Source organism: Stegodyphus dumicola, chromosome X1 (genome assembly GCF_044657685.1).
Source record: "Stegodyphus dumicola isolate Sdum_Otavi_A_Nest chromosome X1, ASM4465768v1".
Classification (NCBI taxonomy): Eukaryota; Metazoa; Arthropoda; class Arachnida; order Araneae; family Eresidae; genus Stegodyphus; species Stegodyphus dumicola.
Window position 1 is genome coordinate 252,625,638 of NC_140780.1, and position 19,825 is coordinate 252,645,462.

The following is a 19,825-nucleotide window of genomic DNA, read 5'->3' on the forward strand; positions in this document are numbered from 1 at the left end:
TATTTTATGTTCACTGCAAAGAGTCCATATATACCTTTAGGCTAGTTAGAAAATAGTCAGTTGCTTTCTCTAACAGCTGGTTTCATTAAGGCTTATTGTAATGAAATCTTATCGCATGCCACCGTACTAGAATCAACACAGCGTTAAGTCAAAAGTCGGTCGAAATTTGTAAGGTGATATATGGCGAAGATTACCGCTCTTACTTCAGCTCTGCTTAGTACTAGCTGAATTGTGGGTTTTCTTTCTATGCAGCGTTCTGAGTAGTGAAATTACGTGCTTTCATTTCAGCGCTTTTTGTAATAAATCATACTTTTAAAGCCTAGTGGCACTGTGGGTTTTTATTTCACCTTGTTGCATGTCAAGATAGCTTCACTGTTAGTTTAAAAATCAAAAAGCACAAGATAGCAAACACTATAGTAACAAGGGTGAAACTGGATCACCAAGATGAATTTAATATCATGGCCTTAACGGGAAAAAATGAATAAATACTGTAACAAGAGTGACGATGTGGTTAAAACGCTGTAGAGCAATGCAAATGTAGAAGAAACCATCCATGAAATTTTACAATCTCGAAAAAAGAAGACTAGTAGTTAATTTGATAAACTAGAAACAATGACACAATAGATGAAAGGTGTTGATTTTTCCGATAATAATCCTATGTGCTGTATCTGACTTCGAATCTAAAATTTTCTGAAGAACACAAAAACCTTGTCTAAATCTTAAAGGTTTATTTAACTGGAACTTCAACACTGATGAAAACTTAACATCATAAACGAAAACTTAACATCTTGGGCGGAAAAACTTCAAAGTGCTTTAAAGTAACAGCTATACCGGCACGGTGAAGAACACTTTCCCTTAAAAGACAGAATCCATCTAGCCCTTTCGGCGTATATCTCCATTTCGCTGAATTCAGACATCCGCTCCTACGTGTTTTGGACTTAAACAGCCAGGCTGGAACTGGAATAGTACTGGAGCAGGACCGGAACAAGACTGGAACAAGACGGGAACCGGAACAGGACTGGATCCGCAACAAGACGGGAACAGGAACAGGGCGGAAACCGGACTCTCTCATCCCCTGGCTTCTTCCCGGGCAGGTCTATTCTGGCTCAAACTAAAAGGAACTGCGGTGCCACTAAGGAAAGCACCTCCTTTTATTGCCGGCGGTTGCCGTTACTACAGGCGACTTATGCAAATATTTAACATCCTTCCACCTAAAGAAAAAAAAAAAGAAAAAAAAGTGAACTTTCACATCAAAGTAAAACAATACCAAAGAGCCTTAATATGCCAATCTGTCCGGCGGAGTTACAGTTCTACCAGATCGTGTTACAGGCCTGACAGATTTATCATCTATGTTGAGTTTAAGTTCAGACAAAGAATCTTGTTTTTCATTCTGCAGCTTCACGGGTACATCATTTTGCGCTACCTCTAAAGGATACAGAGTTCGAACTGCTCTAAGCAAGATTCCATTTCGGGTCTTTACTCTTGCAAGCCGATTTATTCCATCAGGTCCTGGAAGTAGTTCTATGACACGACCAAGTTGCCAAAAAAGTCTTTTGTCACTACTACCGATCAAAACAATATCATCTAATTTAATAGTAACTTTCCTTTCAGCTCTTTTATGCGAAACCTTAAGAATTCCCAAATATTCTTTACGAAATCTATTTTTAAATGCTTCTGAAGCTCCTACAAAATTAGTTCCATTATCACTGTACACAGTTGTGGGTTTACCTCTTCGTGACACGAACCGATGAAAAGCCTGAAGAAACACTTCTGTAGATAGAGAAGTCAGCAACTTCAAATGGACCGCTCTATAAACGGCGCATGTAAAAACACAGATCCATGCCTTTTCTTTGTTTCTCAACAATAAAGGACCACAAAAATCTATACCCGTTACTTGAAATACTGCTGAATCATTTACTCGCTCTATTGGCGGTGGGGCTGATATGTGGTCAACAGGTGCAGCAGAATATCTCTTGCAAGTAATGCATTTACTCAAAACAGAACGCACCGTTCTTCTGCCAGATAACAACCAAAACCTTTCCCTTAAGGTATTCAGTATATATTGTACACCTGCATGTCCTTTCTTTTTATGTTCTTCCATAATTAAATTCCTAACTAATGGATGTTCTCCTGATAATATTATAGGTGTTCTAAACTCTAACGTGTCATCTCTTCGAAACGCACCAGTTTTAATTCTTACAATTCCCGCATCATAAAATGGACTAAGAGTTCGTAAGCGTGCGTCTTCTATATCCTGAAACGATTCCGATTGAATCAAGCGAATAATAACCTTTTCTGCAAAATCAAATTCATCAACAGTGAGTTCACCTTTCCTTTTTTTCTTATTTCTGCAATTAAAGAAAAATCGTTGAATCCAACCAACAACTCTAACTGTTTTTCGATAGCTAGAAAATCGCTCACTCAAACTAAACCTTTCAGTAGACACTAGAGATGAAACCACTGCCTTTTTTTTCTCGCTGGCTATTTCCGCTTCATCAGTTATAAATTCGGCACTCGGCCAGTTTTCTTGGGATTTTAAAAGCCAGCTCGGACCCTCCCACCATTTTGACTGGGAGAGTTGGCGAACTGAACACCCTCTACTTGGAAGATCTGGAGGGTTAAGGTGACCAGGTATATGCCTCCAATCCTCCACACGTGTGAAAAGCCTTATTTCCTGTACTCTATTTTCTACAAATGTCCCCCATTGTTCTTCCCTTTTTATCCATGCAAGGACAGTAGTTGAATCTGTCCAGAAAAATATACTTCTGGCCTCAAAGTCTTTTAGAACGTCTGCAGCAAGACGAGATGCAATAGTTGCTGCTAACAATTCTAATCTTACAATAGTAGTTTCCTTTTTACCACAAGGGGAAACTCTAGACCTAGCCTGAAGCAACTGTACTTTAACTGATTCAGGTTCTTCTACACGAATAAAAACTACTGCCGCATACGCTGCTTGACTGGCGTCACAGAAAACATGGATTGAACACTGTTTTGGCTGATATCGTACCCACCTTGGAATTTTAATGTTTTTCAAAAGAGAAATGTCTTTTACCCATTTCAAAAATTTACTTTTAATTTCGGTGTTAACTTCTTCGTCCCATTTTACTTTTGTTTCCCATGTACGCTGTAATAACATCTTAGGTAATATAAGGACTGGACATGTTATACCGATGGGATCAAATACTTTATGGGCTATTGCCAAAATACTTCTTTTCGTAACTTTCTCGAAACAAAGATTTTGTAAATTAGCAACATTTATTTGAAGAGTATCGCCTTGTCTTTCCCATAACAAACCTAATACATTCGCAATAGTTTCTGTTTCCAAACTACAGTCGGTATATTCCCAACCCCGTAATTCAAATTTTCGTTCTGCCATAACATCTGAAGATACTTTCATGAAGCGCTGTAATTCATCTTCACTTCCGACACTTGTTACACAGTTATCAACATAGAAACTATTCATTAATTTAACAATAATGTTGGAAGAATATTTTACATCTGCATCATTTTTCTCCAAAATTGAATTTAAGTGATATTGAATAACAGCTCCAAGTAAAAATGGACTACTGGTTACACCAAATACGACTCGACAATGACGAAAATGCTTCAAGCCATCTTCACCCTTTATCCAAAGAAATCGGAGGAAGTTTCTGTCACTAAAATTCAGGCCAATTTGTAGAAAGGCCTTACGAATATCAGAAATCACCCCTATTTTTTCTTGGCGAAATCTATTTAAGATTGTAGGAATAAATGAAATAAGGTTTAATCCCTTTTCAAGACAATCGTTGAGACTCGGAGAACCCTTTACTTTAGACGAAGCGTCAAATACTGGCCGTAACTTCGTAGTACTATGTTCCTTAACAACATGTCTATGTGGCAAATAATGATGGGGTAAATCCAATTCATTTACGGGTACTTCCTCTATTATGCCCTCTTTGAGCCATTCTTGGAATATATTTTCATACTCTTGGCGAAGATTATCTATTTCAAGTTGCCTAATCGTACCGTGCAACCTTTTAAGCGATAACTCAAAATTATCCGACAGGGGAGGGTGCCCTTCCAACCAAGGCAAAGACACTACAAAGCGGTCATCTTCTATTTTTACAGTATCAAGAAAATGTTGCCTGGTAGCCTCATATAATTCCAATTTAGTCTTTTGTTCGGATGGGTCCGTAATACCAAGCGAGTCGAGGGCCCATAAATCAGAAATACAAGCCTCTTTATTCAACATTGATGTAACTAAGAATGTTGAACCTTCACTATTCAACTCCCCGGTTTTTCCCATAACCGTCCATCCTAACTTTGTCTCAATAGCTACAAGACCGTTTGAAATTTGTTTACGATTCCCCGTTAATAATCGTCCTGCAACATCGGCTCCTATTAAAATTTCTATGGGTCCTTCTAAACGATCTGTTAAACTTATTCCACAGTCAGCAAGCTCTTTAAGCCATATTCCTTGTCCAATAGAAGGTATACTATTACAAATAACAGGCTGACTTAACGCATCAAAATTACAACTGTACGAGCCAGACATATTAGATAAATGAATTTTGTAAACTTTATGTTCACACAAACTGGTCGTTGTACCGCCAAATAATGCGTGGCTAAGGTATTCCTTTACCGTATACCTATAACCCATATCTTGAGCTGCGCTTTGTAGAATATACGACCTTTGAGAACCAGTATCAATTATAGCTCGAGCCGAACGAGATTTTTTATCTCCTTTAATTATTACTCTTATTGTTTGCAGCAAAACTTTAGGAGACCTTGAAGAAATGTTGGCGAGTGTTTCAGCCTGATTTGGAGGCTGTTCCGTTGCCCTTGTCTCACTCATTTGTGAATGGCCCTTACATAGAAAAATATGATGCCTTTTGCCGCATGTAAAACAAACTGTTTTTAATCTACACCTCCTGACAGAATGTCCAGATTTCAGACACAGATAACAAGAGCGTGTCCTTTGGACCAAAACTTCTCTTTCCGACAACGATAAGTTACGCGCCTGAAAACATTCCGCAGAACCATGATTTATACTGGAACAAAATATGCAGCCTTTTCTAGCTTCATTAGAAGAAGTAAACAGTTCAGCTGCCGTAGGTTTTAAGCGAGGTTCTCTTATCTTTAAACCAGAATTCCCTTTCTTATTACCGTGAGCCAATCGATCGAAAACATTGAAAGATTTAGCTGCTAAAGAAATTCTTTCCTCACTTTCAACTTCACCGCGCAAGAAACATAAAAGGCGCTCAATGTCAGATTCCCTTTCTCTTAACTCGGCGTTTTCGCCGGTTAAACTTTCTGGTCCTTTACGCGAAAACCTAAGTCTCTCCCACGTTTTCAAGACTTCATTCGGCAATGCTGATTCTACCAATGGATATAATATCGCGCAATATTTGCCTCTATTTATTCCCAATATCTCCAAGGCTCTTAGATTAGATTCCAGTTCATCGTATAGTTTCCGCAAAGAGTGTGTACCTTGTTTTTGAATAACAAGGGTTAGCAAATCACGAATATAAATCTCCGTTAGTAATTCTTTGTTACCAAAACGCGTCTGCAATGCTTCGATTGCGCTCTTGTAACTATCGCCAGTTGGCGGAAAGCTTTTAACTATTTCCTCTGCAGGAGAATTCTTCTCCATAGCCTGTGCTAAATAAGCAAATTTATCATTATTATCTAATGTAGGATCTTTATCAATCTTTTGGAATTGCCCCCAAAATCCTAGCCATTTCTTCACGTTGCCGTCAAAGATAGGCAATTTAATCTTCGGATAATGTAACATTTTATTCTGAATAAAGGACGGATCAATTAAAGTTACATTCGGGGTTCCAGAAGTAAGATCTTTTACTTTACTTTCCAGAAGTCTCCACCTATCAAAATATAATTCAGATTCATCTATTTCCTTAATAAGTAAAGTCTCATCTGTAATTTCTTTAAACATTAATTCTCGTATTTTCATTTCAGTATCAAACAAAACTTTAGCTTTCTCGGCAATAACTTTTATTTTAATTAATTTTTCTTCCTGATTAAATTTAGTTTCTTCATTGTCAAATTCATTACAAGCTTTACCGAATAGTCTTCTATATTGAGTTCTTGCTAATTTTAAAGCTTCCATGATTCAAAAATAAAAAAAGTCGCTTACCTTGCAGACAATATCCTGTCGCGGACGCCAAATGTTGATTTTTCCGATAATAATCCTATGTGCTGTATCTGACTTCGAATCTAAAATTTTCTGAAGAACACAAAAACCTTGTCTAAAACTTAAAGGTTTATTTAACTGGAACTTCAACACTGATGAAAACTTAACATCATAAACGAAAACTTAACATCTTGGGCGGAAAAACTTCAAAGTGCTTTAAAGTAACAGCTATACCGGCACGGTGAAGAACACTTTCCCTTAAAAGACAGAATCCATCTAGCCCTTTCGGCGTATATCTCCATTTCGCTGAATTCAGACATCCGCTCCTACGTGTTTTGGACTTAAACAGCCAGGCTGGAACTGGAATAGTACTGGATCAGGACCGGAACAAGACTGGAACAAGACGGGAACCGGAACAGGACTGGATCCGCAACAAGACGGGAACAGGAACAGGGCGGAAACCGGACTCTCTCATCCCCTGGCTTCTCCCCGGGCAGGTCTATTCTGGCTCAAACTAAAAGGAACTGCGGTGCCACTAAGGAAAGCACCTCCTTTTATTGCCGGCGGTTGCCGTTACTACAGGCGACTTATGCAAATATTTAACAAAAGGTAAAAGGATTTTTAATTTAAAAAAAGAAGGTAATGAAGAATTTGTTGTATTAATAGTTTCTCATGAAGAATATTTTGACATGTTTAATCACCATCGCTGTGCCTCTGGATATGGTGAATGAGATAAATACTATTTGTGTTTAAAAATATATTCACTTCTCCTAGAACAGCAGCTGAAATTCGTGTATCATTTTGTAAAATGTGTCACATATGAAAATCTCAACAACACCGTAACATATGTACGACTTATTCAGCGGAGGGAAGAATGTCTTCAGAATCCAGTTTATTTGATTGATTTTCAGAGCATTTTCCTTTAGAGAATACAAATGATAAATCAACTACCAAATCATACAACTAAATCTTGTCTTCTTATATTTTGTAAAGCTATAACTGGCCTGAATGTACAGCATATCTGATCAAGGACATTTGAACTATGTGACCTGAACCTAAATGAATACATGGAAGACCACGGCATTCGCAATCACAGGGGGCAACCAAGGCAGTAAAAATATGCTAAGTGCTGGGATGGAAAACAGTGGAAGTACAGATTCGGCTCTAGTATACCGTTTTGTTAGGTAAGCCAAAAGCATTTTCAGAACACAGAGGCAGGTTGAAATCCATACGCAGCACTGTTTGGGAAAAAATTAGTTAGGATTAGGCTCAATGACCAGTGCAGTAAATATATTAGAAAAAAGTGACAGCGAAGGAAGATTTGGATCGGTTTAGAGAGGGCAGCAAGGAAAGAGAAATGGCAAAAGAAAGAGGAAAGGAAAACCAACTCGCTCACTTGTAAGAAGAGATGCGTTCTGTTTGTACCATATCTATATTGTGCTCTTCAAAATTCACCCAATTTATTACCATGTTGCCTCAATCTGTGGAGAGAGCAATGGCCAGAAGAGACCAGCAGGAATCAGACTGGGTTTGGTTTAGTTTAGTTAATGATGGCAAAGCATAATAGAGAAATCCCTTCCTGGAGGACTTATAAGGTATTTCTCCCGCTTCCCTAGCGTGTCTTCGTGGTGTAGTGGTTCTGCACACTGGACCGGTATTCCAGAGGTCCGCGGTTCGATTCTCAGCGAAGGCGTTTGCTCATTTTTCATCTCTTCGGCTTCCAAAAAATCCTAATGTCTCTACAAATGGTGCTCGAACTGAAAGGGTTGTGGATAATGATTCTCCGCACCCAGGATTTCGCGACTAGGTCCCCTAAAATCCTAGTCGCCCTTTAAAAAGGGGTGTATATAAGGTATTTCTCCCGCTTCATTAGCGTGCCTTCGTGGTGTAGTAGTCAGAACACTGAGCCGGTATTTCAGAGGTCCATGGTTCAATTCCCGGCGAAGGCGTTTGCTAATTTTTCATCTCTCTGGCTTCAAAAAATCCTAACGTCTCTACAGACTTTCTAAGAGAAACTGGCTAGTATACACGCTACGCATGCTGAAAGCTACGAAAATGCCCGCGAAACCATTCCGTTTGCCTGGAATCGAACCCAGGTTAGAACTACCAACGTTAAGCGATTTTACCTCTGCCTCTTATGGGCCTAGAAAAATGATTGGTTAGAAAAATGAAGAAACCGGTTGTTATTGGAGACTTAATTTTGTTAAATGTCCTGAAAACAGACCATAGCCCTTTAGACTGTCATAATTTAATTGTAGGTATTCTTAAAAATAAAAGTAACATTTTGACAGACAGGAACAAAAAGTAGTATTATGAAAACATGATTTCCTAGATATAATTTCCAGACTTCTGGTACACAAATCTTTGAATGCATTCCAGAAAAATATATCTGTTTGTGAAGCTGCAACGAATGAAACCAAATTCGGAAGCCATGGTATAGCAGCTTCAAGTTCTTATTGTCAAAAATTCGGTATCAAACAAAAAAGTGTTGTGTAAGTAGCAAATCAATTGCGTGGAAGTGTCATAAAAGTTCACCATAATGGAACCAAATGAAAATAGGGCTAGACAACTACATGTTACTGATAATTCTAAGAACTATATTCAAAATCTAAAAATTAATCTAATTTGATTTATGATTGTTAGTCAAGTGTTGAATTTTTTTTTTTTTTTTCATTTTAACCACTATTTTATGTGAACAAGAGCTATTTCTATACAATTATTGATCAATAGTAATTAAAAATTATTAAACAAAAATGGTTAATTTGAAGTTCTTGAGTTATCTATTTCTTATATGTATCTGGTAGCTAGTTTAAACGTTCACCGAAAGAATATTGCATTTTAATCTGCTTTCTTTTTACTAAGGCTTCACGACCTTGGGCTTATTGCATTAATCCCGCAAGAAACCGAACCGTTTGAGAAAATATTTTCTTAAGTAGCCTTTAAATGTACGGCATCGTTATAATAAGTATAAAAAACAGAAAACTGAACAAAAAAGAGATGGAAAATATTTCAATTTACCGGATGGACTGCCATCCACTACCCTTTTAGCTCGGGCGCCGCTGTGGAGCCATTAAGTTATTTCGAAGCAGAGGAGATGAAAAATGAGCAATTCCCTCTCCGGGACTCGAACCTCGGGCCTCTCGAATACGCGAAGACATACTAAGGAGGCGGGAGAAATACCTTATAGGGTATGCCTGTTTATTCTTAATCCTGACTCAATCCTCGCATATGCAATGTTAGAAGTAAGTGGGTTTTCTCAGCAGTAACCTTCGAAGCGGCTACACGTATTGGGCAGACAATAGTCAATGTTTGAATTTACTCAAGTAATTGAATTTATTTTTATTATTGTTTTATATTTTTAAGTTTGTTACTTATTTAAAATTTTCACGTTGTTCTAGATCTTAAAAATTAAAGTTAATGACTTAAAAATGCAATAGTATATTACAATACAGGTGAAGAAATTGATACTTTCACTCACACGCGTGTCGGATTTGCGCAATGTTTATGGGGGAGGTCCCACAAAATTTTCGTAAATATTATGGGTCCCTACACCAGAAAGTTTAAAAAACGCTGGTTATAATAATCATATTACAAAATTTTTCGAGTCAAAACTTATATGAAACAGTAGAATGTTGTATACATTTATAGCGCTTAATAATAATCTCCACACTAAAATATCTTTAGAAATGACCTTTTATATTTAAGATAATAGCCAACTGAAATTAAAAGAATGTTCAGAATGCTAAATATAGCATAAATTCTTGAGAAAAGATGTCTGAATATTTGAATGTAGAGATAAGAATTAAGAATCAGTAGTATGTCTACTTCGTATGTAGGTCCACGCTTAATCTGATTTACACGGCAATAGAAGATAAACCAGCAATGACAGCTGGCCATGCACAAGTCTGCAACAAAGGTTGCTATTTTACCTCGCTCTATATTAGTTCTTTTTCCTTGTTATCGATTAATCCGTTGTTAAAAAGGATTTTATTTCTTTAGAAGATGCATTGTATGTACAAGTCGCTTGCAAAAATGTAAAAGGTTTTAATGTGTGTGTTTAATGTGATTTCCAAGACATTGAAAATTTAAATGTGCCAGCACATGTCATAGATCCGCTCAACTACGGTACATCTGATTTTGATACTACGATGCAAAAAAGAGTTTATCGAACTTTTTTTTATTCGAAATACGTGGGTATGCTAAGTTTTGAAATTTTAAAGACATCCAAGAGAAATACCCCAAAATTAAATTTGCTGTCGAACCAACGTTATAGACATTTACCTCTTCTTACCCAGCGGAATCAGGCTTTAGTCAAGTCAATAATTTACTACGGAAAGCAAACACGCTGAATCTTTGTGAACGAGGTGATTTAAGAATTAAGCAATTTATGCCAAATTCTATCAGTACATCAAGCGCAACCATGACATTAATTAAAATCATACAATTGATGTTCAATTAGAATATACAATGCAAATAGAATATGTGATTTTGTTTTTGAAAACTTATTTACATTTGTAAAATTAAGAATAATAATATTACAAAAATAAATAAATAAATAAAACATAAATCTAATAACCAATTTATTTTCACAGCTTCCATTCATATTCTTAGTCTAAATATTATCTGTGAGTTATTTTATGGGCATTTGTTTGTATTATGGTTATGTTTTATAGCTTCTTTCCAAAGTAGTATTTTAAAAAGGATCTTCTGACCCCTTATTTTAAAAGGGGTCGATGTAAAAAGGACTTGAGAACTCTTGGTTATCTTCATAATTTTTGCTTTGAATCGTACACTGCTGCCATCTATTGAAAGTACTTAACACTTGAAATTAACTACTAAGAGGACGCCAGGTATGAATTTTTGAAGAAACAAATCAGTTTTGCAAGCTTGATTATTTTATTAAACCTTATTTAAATAATTACAGTTTGAAGGACTGATTATTGTATTTTCCCCGCGATTTTTTATATGAATTAATTTCCGTTGTCAGTTTCAACACAGAAACTTTATTCTTTATTATGCGAAAAATTACTGGCATAAATAGTAAGAACTTTCAATATTTTGTTTCGGTTTTTATGCTAATTAGTACATATTCTAAGAAATAGGAATCCGCTATGTCATTATCAAATACTTACTCTTTGGCCTCACAGCTTTCATTATACAAAACATGAAAGTAGCTAAACACGAATGGAGCTAAATAAAATTATGTAAATATACGGCTTCATATGAAACAAATCCAAACTATTATCGTCGTAGTTTGATAAGAAGTCTATGCATTTCAAAGTAACTATGTCAGATTTCTTCGAAATGCACAGTTATTCTACTATAAACTTAATATCAGTCAGTGCTGGAAATTAAACTGTTTTGAAATTTCGGATTAACGAGCTCCACTTGGAATAGTTGCTCTCTTTTTTTAAAAAAACACATAAACTTGTAATATCTAATGCAATTGTTCAAATGAATTTATATGTTTAACTTTTGTATTTTATTGTATTGAAACTATGGAAACTTTGAGAAAATATGGAAAATTTGACACTCAACAAGCAGGGCCGGATTTAGACTTGATAAGGCCCTAAGCTATCTGAGATATGGGCCCTTCATAAGTCCAGATATTATATATCAGTGCCAAATACGATTTTTAGATTAGAGGGTTTTTTGGGGGGGCTAAGCTATAGCTGTATAGCTTACACGCAAAAATCCTGCACTCTCAATAGTCTCAAATCGAATGTCGAACTCGAATATATAATAAGTTGCTCAAATCGGAATACGAGTATTCGTACCCAAGCAAACCTGGTCATGACGGAAGATTTATGGTCAAAATCTTTTCATTTTCTCACCCCCTTGAAAAAGGGGTATGCTATGACTCAACCACCTAATTTGAGTAGGTATCTGTTGTTAATTATTTACTTTAACTCAATCTTCCTCTTCTTTCAACACAGCCGCACCTTATTTTATCTCACCTTTATTGATTTTTATTTAACAATACCTTATTTTACCGCATTGTATTTGCTGTTTCTTTTCCTAACATATGTAGTTAAAAAAATTTTGATTCAAAATATTGCAGTTCAATTTTTTTTTTTTTTTTTTTTTTTTTTGCAATTTATAAAACTGTTGTTCTAAAAATGAGTGGATAAGATTGGTGGGTACTGGCTGTAAGATTGGTGGGAAATTCTACATTCTTGGGTTTGGTTCCTGGAGAATCGATTTGTCGCATATGACTTTCGTGAATTTCCTCATATGCAACGGGTATGTGACACAATCTATTAGAAAATCCTTCAAGGAGGTATCCTCCACCAGACAGACAACCTTAGTTCATTTTTTTTCAATTAAGTATCTGATCAGATAACCAAGTAAAGTGTTTTGTTTTGTCCTATTACTTTATATCAAATTTCAAATTACTAAAGGAATTGTTATTTTATCTGGGTGACTATGTTTCAATTAATGAGTTGTTTTTCGCCCAATAATTATCGGTTTTTATATCTAGTACCCGAGTCTCTAACTGTAAACAGCGAATAAAACGAAAAAGATAAGCTTTTTATTTATACTATGAATTTCAAACTAACCTGAGTTTCTATACTCCATGGTAAGGTCATGTCATATCTGCTGAACTGGTGCGTGGCTTCTGGATTGAAGTCTGGTAGGATTTGATTACTAGTTCCAGCTCCAATTATTACAAAATTTTCTTCTAGAGTGTTTTCGGCTTCTTGACCATCTAGATTGGGCCCTTTACGATACGTTATGCTGAAGCAGAAAGGAGCAGATGTAGGGAAAATATGGTTTTGAAATTCTATCTTACTGTTTTCTCCACCATTAAGTACAGTGCTTAAATAGTTACCTAAAAAAAGAAATTATACATTTACTACGTGAGAATAAATTCTGGGTCATTAGAAGAAGTAATTCCGTTTAAAAACTGAATTTTGATAAAATGTTTAAGGACGTTAGTTTCCAAAATTTGGGACCCAACATGTTATTTAATATGTTGATAAAATGATCCAATAAATTTCAAATCCATATCATAATTATAACGCGTATCAGAAAGCTTTTTAGAAGTATAGTTCAAACAAAAGGGATACTTAATTAGAAATTTTAAAGGTGTTTTTCCCAATTTCATTGCTTTAAATTATTTACATTATTAACTCTGAGTATAATTGCCAAAGTACTTTGAAGTTTTAATTTTATATTAAGGGGTATCAGAAACCCCTATACCGACAATGTTAAATTGGCCATTTTCGATGTACCTTTTCTCAAAATCTGCTGTAGATACAAGCTTGAAATTTCTTCTGTAATTAAAGTATACCTATCTGATTATAACGAAATGAGCTTTTGAAGCATTTTGAATTTTAGAGTAAATTACAGAATATTTTGTTAGGCATAGCAAAATTTAGCACACAAAAAAATTAAAATTTTTTTTTCTAAGTTTATTACAAAAAGCTCATTTCAGTAAATATTAGGGAACTTAATAAATAAGCCATAAAAATTTTAGATACCTGTGAGCAGTAGTTCCTGAGAAAAGGTACATCGAGTATAAAAAAATCATGTTTGGAGAAAAACACGTTTTTATGTAAAAATCCTCATTGATCAAAGCAGTAGATGACAAATTAAAACTAGATTTTTTTACAGTTCTAATTTTCATAGAGATTAAAGAATGGTATTTTTAGAAAGATAAAAGTGTAGAGAATTTGAAAATGCAAAAATCCGAAATCACAATTTTTTGAAGATTTTGGGGTTCCAATACCCCTTAAACACTTTTCTTAGATCTATTTACTTTCTGTATAAGTTATTAAAATTTCCAAGAGTGATAAAAGAGTAACGGTTTCACAAGCCCCGCGGTGATAGCGTTAAAAAATTAATCTGAAATTTAGTCCTGAAAATATTTCATAATTGCTTTTCTCATGCCATCATCATCATTCAACCACTTTCAAGACAGTGAGATTTCAGTTTCGAGAACAGATAATAATTACTTGGAGCTAAACCTGGGCAGTAAAGAGATGGTTACGTTCCCTAAGCCCACATTGCTCTTTTGGAATTACTGTACTGAGTTTTGAATTCGGGGTACATATTTTGAAGAGATATTATCCATGTGAAGGTATTCATGTAGATTTCATAAAACGATTGTTTTTCAAATAGACATAATCTTGCTGCTATTTCCTTTACTTTAGTCTTCTATTTCACAGCATTTCCTCCTGCGCACAAACAGTATTTTTTTTTTTACCTCAGTATGCCCAATGGTCCAACTTCAGAAGAATCTAAGGTGTTCTAGCTCATGAAAATCAATTTAATCTTTGCTTTCACTACAGAATAACACTTCTATAAACATGAACCACAAGTTGTTTTATTTCTTTGGGATTAAGACCATCTTTATTCAAAGCTTTATTAATCACAGAACGATACTCAGCTTTAAACGTTTTAACGCATCACTTCATTCATGACTTACTTGTATTAAGCCTAAATTGCAGATAATGCAAAATGAACGCAAGGAACTTTAATCAACAAAAAAAGGTATTATCTTATATAAACTAAATTCATTAATATTACGGGTTACTTTTAAAAAGAACTGATCATGCAAATTTAAAAAAGCTTTGTATTTAAGCATAATTTGAGGTGTGGAATCTAACTAAAGAAACATAACTATATGCCCTTTGAAAAAAAGACCGGATTTTGTATCAAAAACATATGTTAGTTCAATACTTTGTACAAATTTAGCACATATCCTATTACGTCATACCTCTGGCACATGAAAAATTCCGCTCATCGGCTAACTAAAAGGCATGTCTAGAAATGCTCTCCCTCGTCATTTTTCATTTTGCACGATATTCCTATTTATCCTTTTTCCTTTGGCATAATGTCTTTAACGAAACTCTTAGCTCATTTGTCGTTTGTGATTCATTCTACGAGTGGTATGCTGCCCAAACTCCAAACACGATGGGTAACTTCTGAGACAAATTCCACAATCATCCGAAGGAGCATCTTTCTAAGGTGTAGAAGGGCGCTATCTAAGTTCATAAAGATAGTTAATGATTCTCACATGGCTGCCCCCTAGTAGTGGTATTCTTCTTCGCTTTTAGAACTTTGGGCAAATCGTCACTATCCATAGTCTACAGGCATCCAGAACACGATCGATCTTTGAAAAAGATACCATCGGTAGACTAGTGTATAGTGAAGACATCCTCTTCAAATACGACACAGACATTAATGGTGGCATTTTCTGCAGGAAGCTTTACAGGAATTTAAAGTAGACAAGAAGGTCAATGAGAGCTTTAACTGATTAAACATTTTTCTGCTCTAACACAGTTCATAAAACTTTTATATATCATTCTGGAGTCACCCTTGGTGTCGCATATTATGGCTTAGTTTTATACTCTGACTGTCAGGCTCTAGAGGCATAAAGTACATGAGCCCTCCTACTATCTAAAAGGGCAATGTATGCTGTTCCAGAGGGTAGCGGCGTCAGCTGTAAGAGTGGGTAGCATGATGACCAGTCCTTCACCGGTTTCTTGAGCTCCATATCCTTTGTGGTGGCTCTGAAGATAATCCTAGTGTCCAGGAAGTTAGTCGATTGGGTAAAGTGGTCATGGATAAATTTACTTTGTACTACCAAGAAATGGGGCATCCAGTGGGATGAAGGGGAAAAGAGTTCTTTAAGTGTTTCACGGGAAAGCTTGAGAGCCCACTCCCCCGCCTAATACGGAGAGCAGAATGAGCCCTCGTAGTTGCTTGAATGCTAGCAGAAGCGGATGTAAAAACTTGGCACGGTAACACGTACGTATTCAGCAAATGTTAAGTTACTTACCGGATAATGTTGTGTATATTTCCCATTTACTTTCACCAGTGACGTAAAAATCACAATCAGATTGTCCGTTGAAATCGCAGTAAAAAAGATTTAATCCTTTTGGCTTGTATGTTGGAGCTTTATTATCTGTTATTTCTGAAATACATATAAGAAGCTAAGAATTTGAAAATTGCTAAATGTGTTTGTTAATATAAAAGCATAAAAAAGTATATATAGCAAATTAAATATATTTCAAATAACTCTTGATTCATAGATAAATTTAACAGAAAGAAATAAGTTATGTGGTGTAATTTTAAGACATGCATTAATTGCTTTTACTTATTACACTGTAAATGACTTTACTTATATGCTAAGTGTAGTCATTATTGGTCTCTAGTTGCATTTTCGAGTCTCAGCATTTACGAAAATCACTAATTCAGGCATCTTCTCAAAACTATAGATCTATCTTTAGTGCAATAACTTTCGCAAATGCGGGGGGATCCAAAAGTTTCACCCAACAAATATTCAAAATCTTTTGAAATTCTAAAATAAATAGTAATGGCAAAATGTATCTATAGGTGACACTTATATATTGTTACGTGTAACGCATTACTTGAAATTACAGTTGCAATTTATACCGTTAGCTTTAAAAACTGTTTGTTTGATACAAGACAGAGATGAGTTTTTACAAAACAGAACCAAATTTCATGATCCAGCTGAACCGCATAAAGCTTTACTTACAAAAGACTTATGGAAGTGTTTAAACGGACCTTCCAAACTGTTCGTGAATTTAAGAAGCCAATGGTTTTCTGTGCAATAATCTGGTTTCAAGAAATTGGAAACTTTCAGCTTAAGAAATGAAGTACCGTCCGTCTCTTCTAAATTCAGACAAAATGGACGAAGTCAGAAATGAAATATCGCAATCAAAAACTGCTTGTGAGAAGGAAGGCATCTTAGTCACATTCATGCGTTACGAAGTCATATTCAGTCTTAAAATTCGTCCTACTTGTTAAAACCTCACCTCCATCTTGAGAAAATAGATAGATTTTTAAGATAACACCATAAGCTACAGTTGTGTTTTCATTTTATATATTGCTTGTAACAGGATACATGTGTCATGCCTTGACACAATTTACGATTAATATCCATTTTGGAACTTGCATAATTTCTCGACCTTCCGGTGACACATTACAATTAGTCTTTTAACTTTTCAGTTTCTAACTCTTTTTCAAAATTTGTTCTGCTTTAGCAGACGTAGCTTGCTTCTTTCATTAAAGAATTTTTATCAACTGCTTTGTCAACGCATTGTTGTCTAAACTTCGATTTATATTTGTCTTCCACTACATTAAGAAAGACGTCCCATTAAAAAAAAGCATATGCGTCCCCCTGTGTGTTTGTATATATATATATATATATATATACAGAGAGAGAGGAAGAGGTAAATAGATAAATAAAATTAATAATTTAAAAAGAAAGAGATATTAAATGCAAAATCCAAAACTCAAATTATGCGTTGTAAACTGCATTAATAAGGGGTGATATGAATTAAAATTAAAACACAATCTAAAGAAATTCAAATATCATACTCAATTTGAAATAATTTTGTACGAAAACAGCAAAATTGTCAGTTTAAAATCTCCAGACAAACCAAAACTGAATGAAAACAAATTCCTCAAACCAAGAAAGATACAAGAAAGTAAAGGCAAACACATTTTACATCAATAGGCACGTCTTCGTCATTCAACTGATAAATTCATATAGTGATTTAATTTATATTTTCTTCATATAAGTTTACTTTTTGGCAGTTTAAAAACAGGCTTTTCTTTTGAGATTAGTTTATTTTTCCACACTTTGTCATGTCTTAGAAGAAACTATTTTTACGAATTTTGTTTTTGTACTGCGCTGATTTGTATGAAGATTTTGGAACCGCTCTCATAGTATTTTTATTTGTTTTTTACGATGGTTGTTTTCATTATAAGTTTTATTATGTGGGTGTCAAATGATTATTCCAACCTGAATATGATATCTGAGTTTCCTTAGATTAATTTTGATTTCAAAATTATGTGTATATATATGTACATATATTTGTACGTATGTATATTTATCACTATGACTGAAAGTAATCGCATTCAATCGTGTCCTTTTCACAAATTTTAGAACAATTCGTAATTTGCATTGCAATTATAAATAACTGTTATTATCCTGTTAACGGAAATATCGTGCATTAATGAATGGATAAAATTACGAAATTGCAATACATTTCACACTAGAAATACTGAAAATGAATTAAATATACAATTACAAGTTTTAAATCGCTTCTAAATATACAGGATATTCGAAAACTGTTTCAATAAAAGAAGAAGGTTGATAGTAGCCGTCAAGAAGCGCAGTATTTATAATGGAACCTAGAGCTCCATTCTACTCATAGTGTCAAAAAAGAGTAAATTCGAAACATCTCTAACCAGTAGCCGTCGTCATTTCTGCCCCGACAGAGAAGAAGCACATTTTAGAACAACACCTTCAAGCATATGCTATATGTATAATTCTAGAGAAAAGAAACACATTATTGACTTATCAAGGGGCAACAGAAAGCAAGCAGATGCGAACTTTTTAAAAACATTTAGCGAACTTTTATATTCTCAATACTTGTGATTATTATTGGAATAAAATCGTCCAGAACGACTTCCTGAAAGCTATAGTGGATTGCATTTACACGGAATTGGCACGGACTGCATATACACGGAATTGGCACGGACTGTATATACACGGAATTAAAGGAACTGTGTGGTGCATTTGTGGTTGAGTCTCCATGCTCACCGAACTGATCTACCTTAGGCAGCAGATGAAACCATTGGTTTACGAGAAGTTTGTTGAACCCGCGGAAAATCTCGTCGCAAGATTCATTGTTGTAGTCGACAAGATAAATACCTGGAGTCTACGAGGGAGAACGTCAGTCTTTCGCCTACCGGTGTGAAATGTGAGCGCGATGCTTCGGCGCCACTTTGAGTATCAACGTTTTCTCTTATTTGAGTAGGATTTTGAAACTTACGATTTCATTAATTTTATTTTTATTCATTGTTGAATGTTCAGCTTGGACATTTAGCTTTACTCTTTTCTGACACTCCGAGTGGAATGCAGCCCTACGTTTTATTCTAAATACTATTCAGACAGATGAGTACTAACATCCCTCTTATTTTGTTGAAAAAGTTTACGAACATCCTGTATGATACAAAACAGCTTATATGAAATAACATAGTATACACGAGGAGGCAAAAGTTCATTATGATTATCGAGTATATTATATAAAAATTCATTCTCATTATTTAGCATAATATGCAGATTAATTGTAGCTTACTGCATAAACCAGGGTACACTTTTTCCGAATCACAAGTTTTCTCACAGCAAGAATTCACTGGGCATTCATCGCAGGCATGGCCTTTATTATATACATTCTCCGGGGAAATGTTGCCACTAAAATTTTGAAATACATTAGTTGTTTGTTCATTACGATAGTTTTTTTTAAAAATCTTAAGTATAAATATACGTGATTCTCAGCCACGTAATCATAGCACATATTTAGAAATAATTATTAAGCTAAACAGGGTTTTAACACATGAAATTCAGCTTAATGTTACAATCCATTAAAGTAGTTCAATAATATAAAGCACATATGAGTTTAAATATAAAATATTTCTCGTCTGGCATTATAAAAATGTTCTGTTTAGGTATTCATTTAAACCTTCAGTTCATCTTTAACTTTCAATTCACCTTTAAACCTTCAATTTACATATAAATTTTAGTCCGCATCTAAATTTCTAATTCATCATTTTTAACGGGCATAAATATTCAAGAAGACGCCTCGCATTTAATGCACTTACTATGGTTCATAAGTACAGTTTGAATTAGGTAAAATTAAGCAAATCGCTAAG

At 34.9% G+C, this 19,825-nt stretch overlaps 1 protein-coding gene across 4 annotated transcripts in view; it reads right to left on the reverse strand.

The window, feature by feature from the left end:
• The window catches only part of LOC118195481 (cysteine-rich venom protein AnHyalC-like), a 72,595-nt gene that overhangs the window by 1,555 nt on the left and 51,215 nt on the right, over nucleotides 1-19,825 (reverse strand). For all 4 annotated transcript variants that reach the window (XM_035366807.2, XM_085807486.1, XM_035366806.2 and 1 more), the window contains exons 6-8: nucleotides 19,252-19,367; nucleotides 15,918-16,052; nucleotides 12,691-12,962 (exon numbers count right to left, since the gene is read on the reverse strand). In XM_035366807.2, coding sequence (XP_035222698.1) covers nucleotides 12,691-12,962; nucleotides 15,918-16,052; nucleotides 19,252-19,367 — 523 coding nt within the window. The remainder of the gene's footprint in view (nucleotides 1-12,690; nucleotides 12,963-15,917; nucleotides 16,053-19,251; nucleotides 19,368-19,825) is intronic.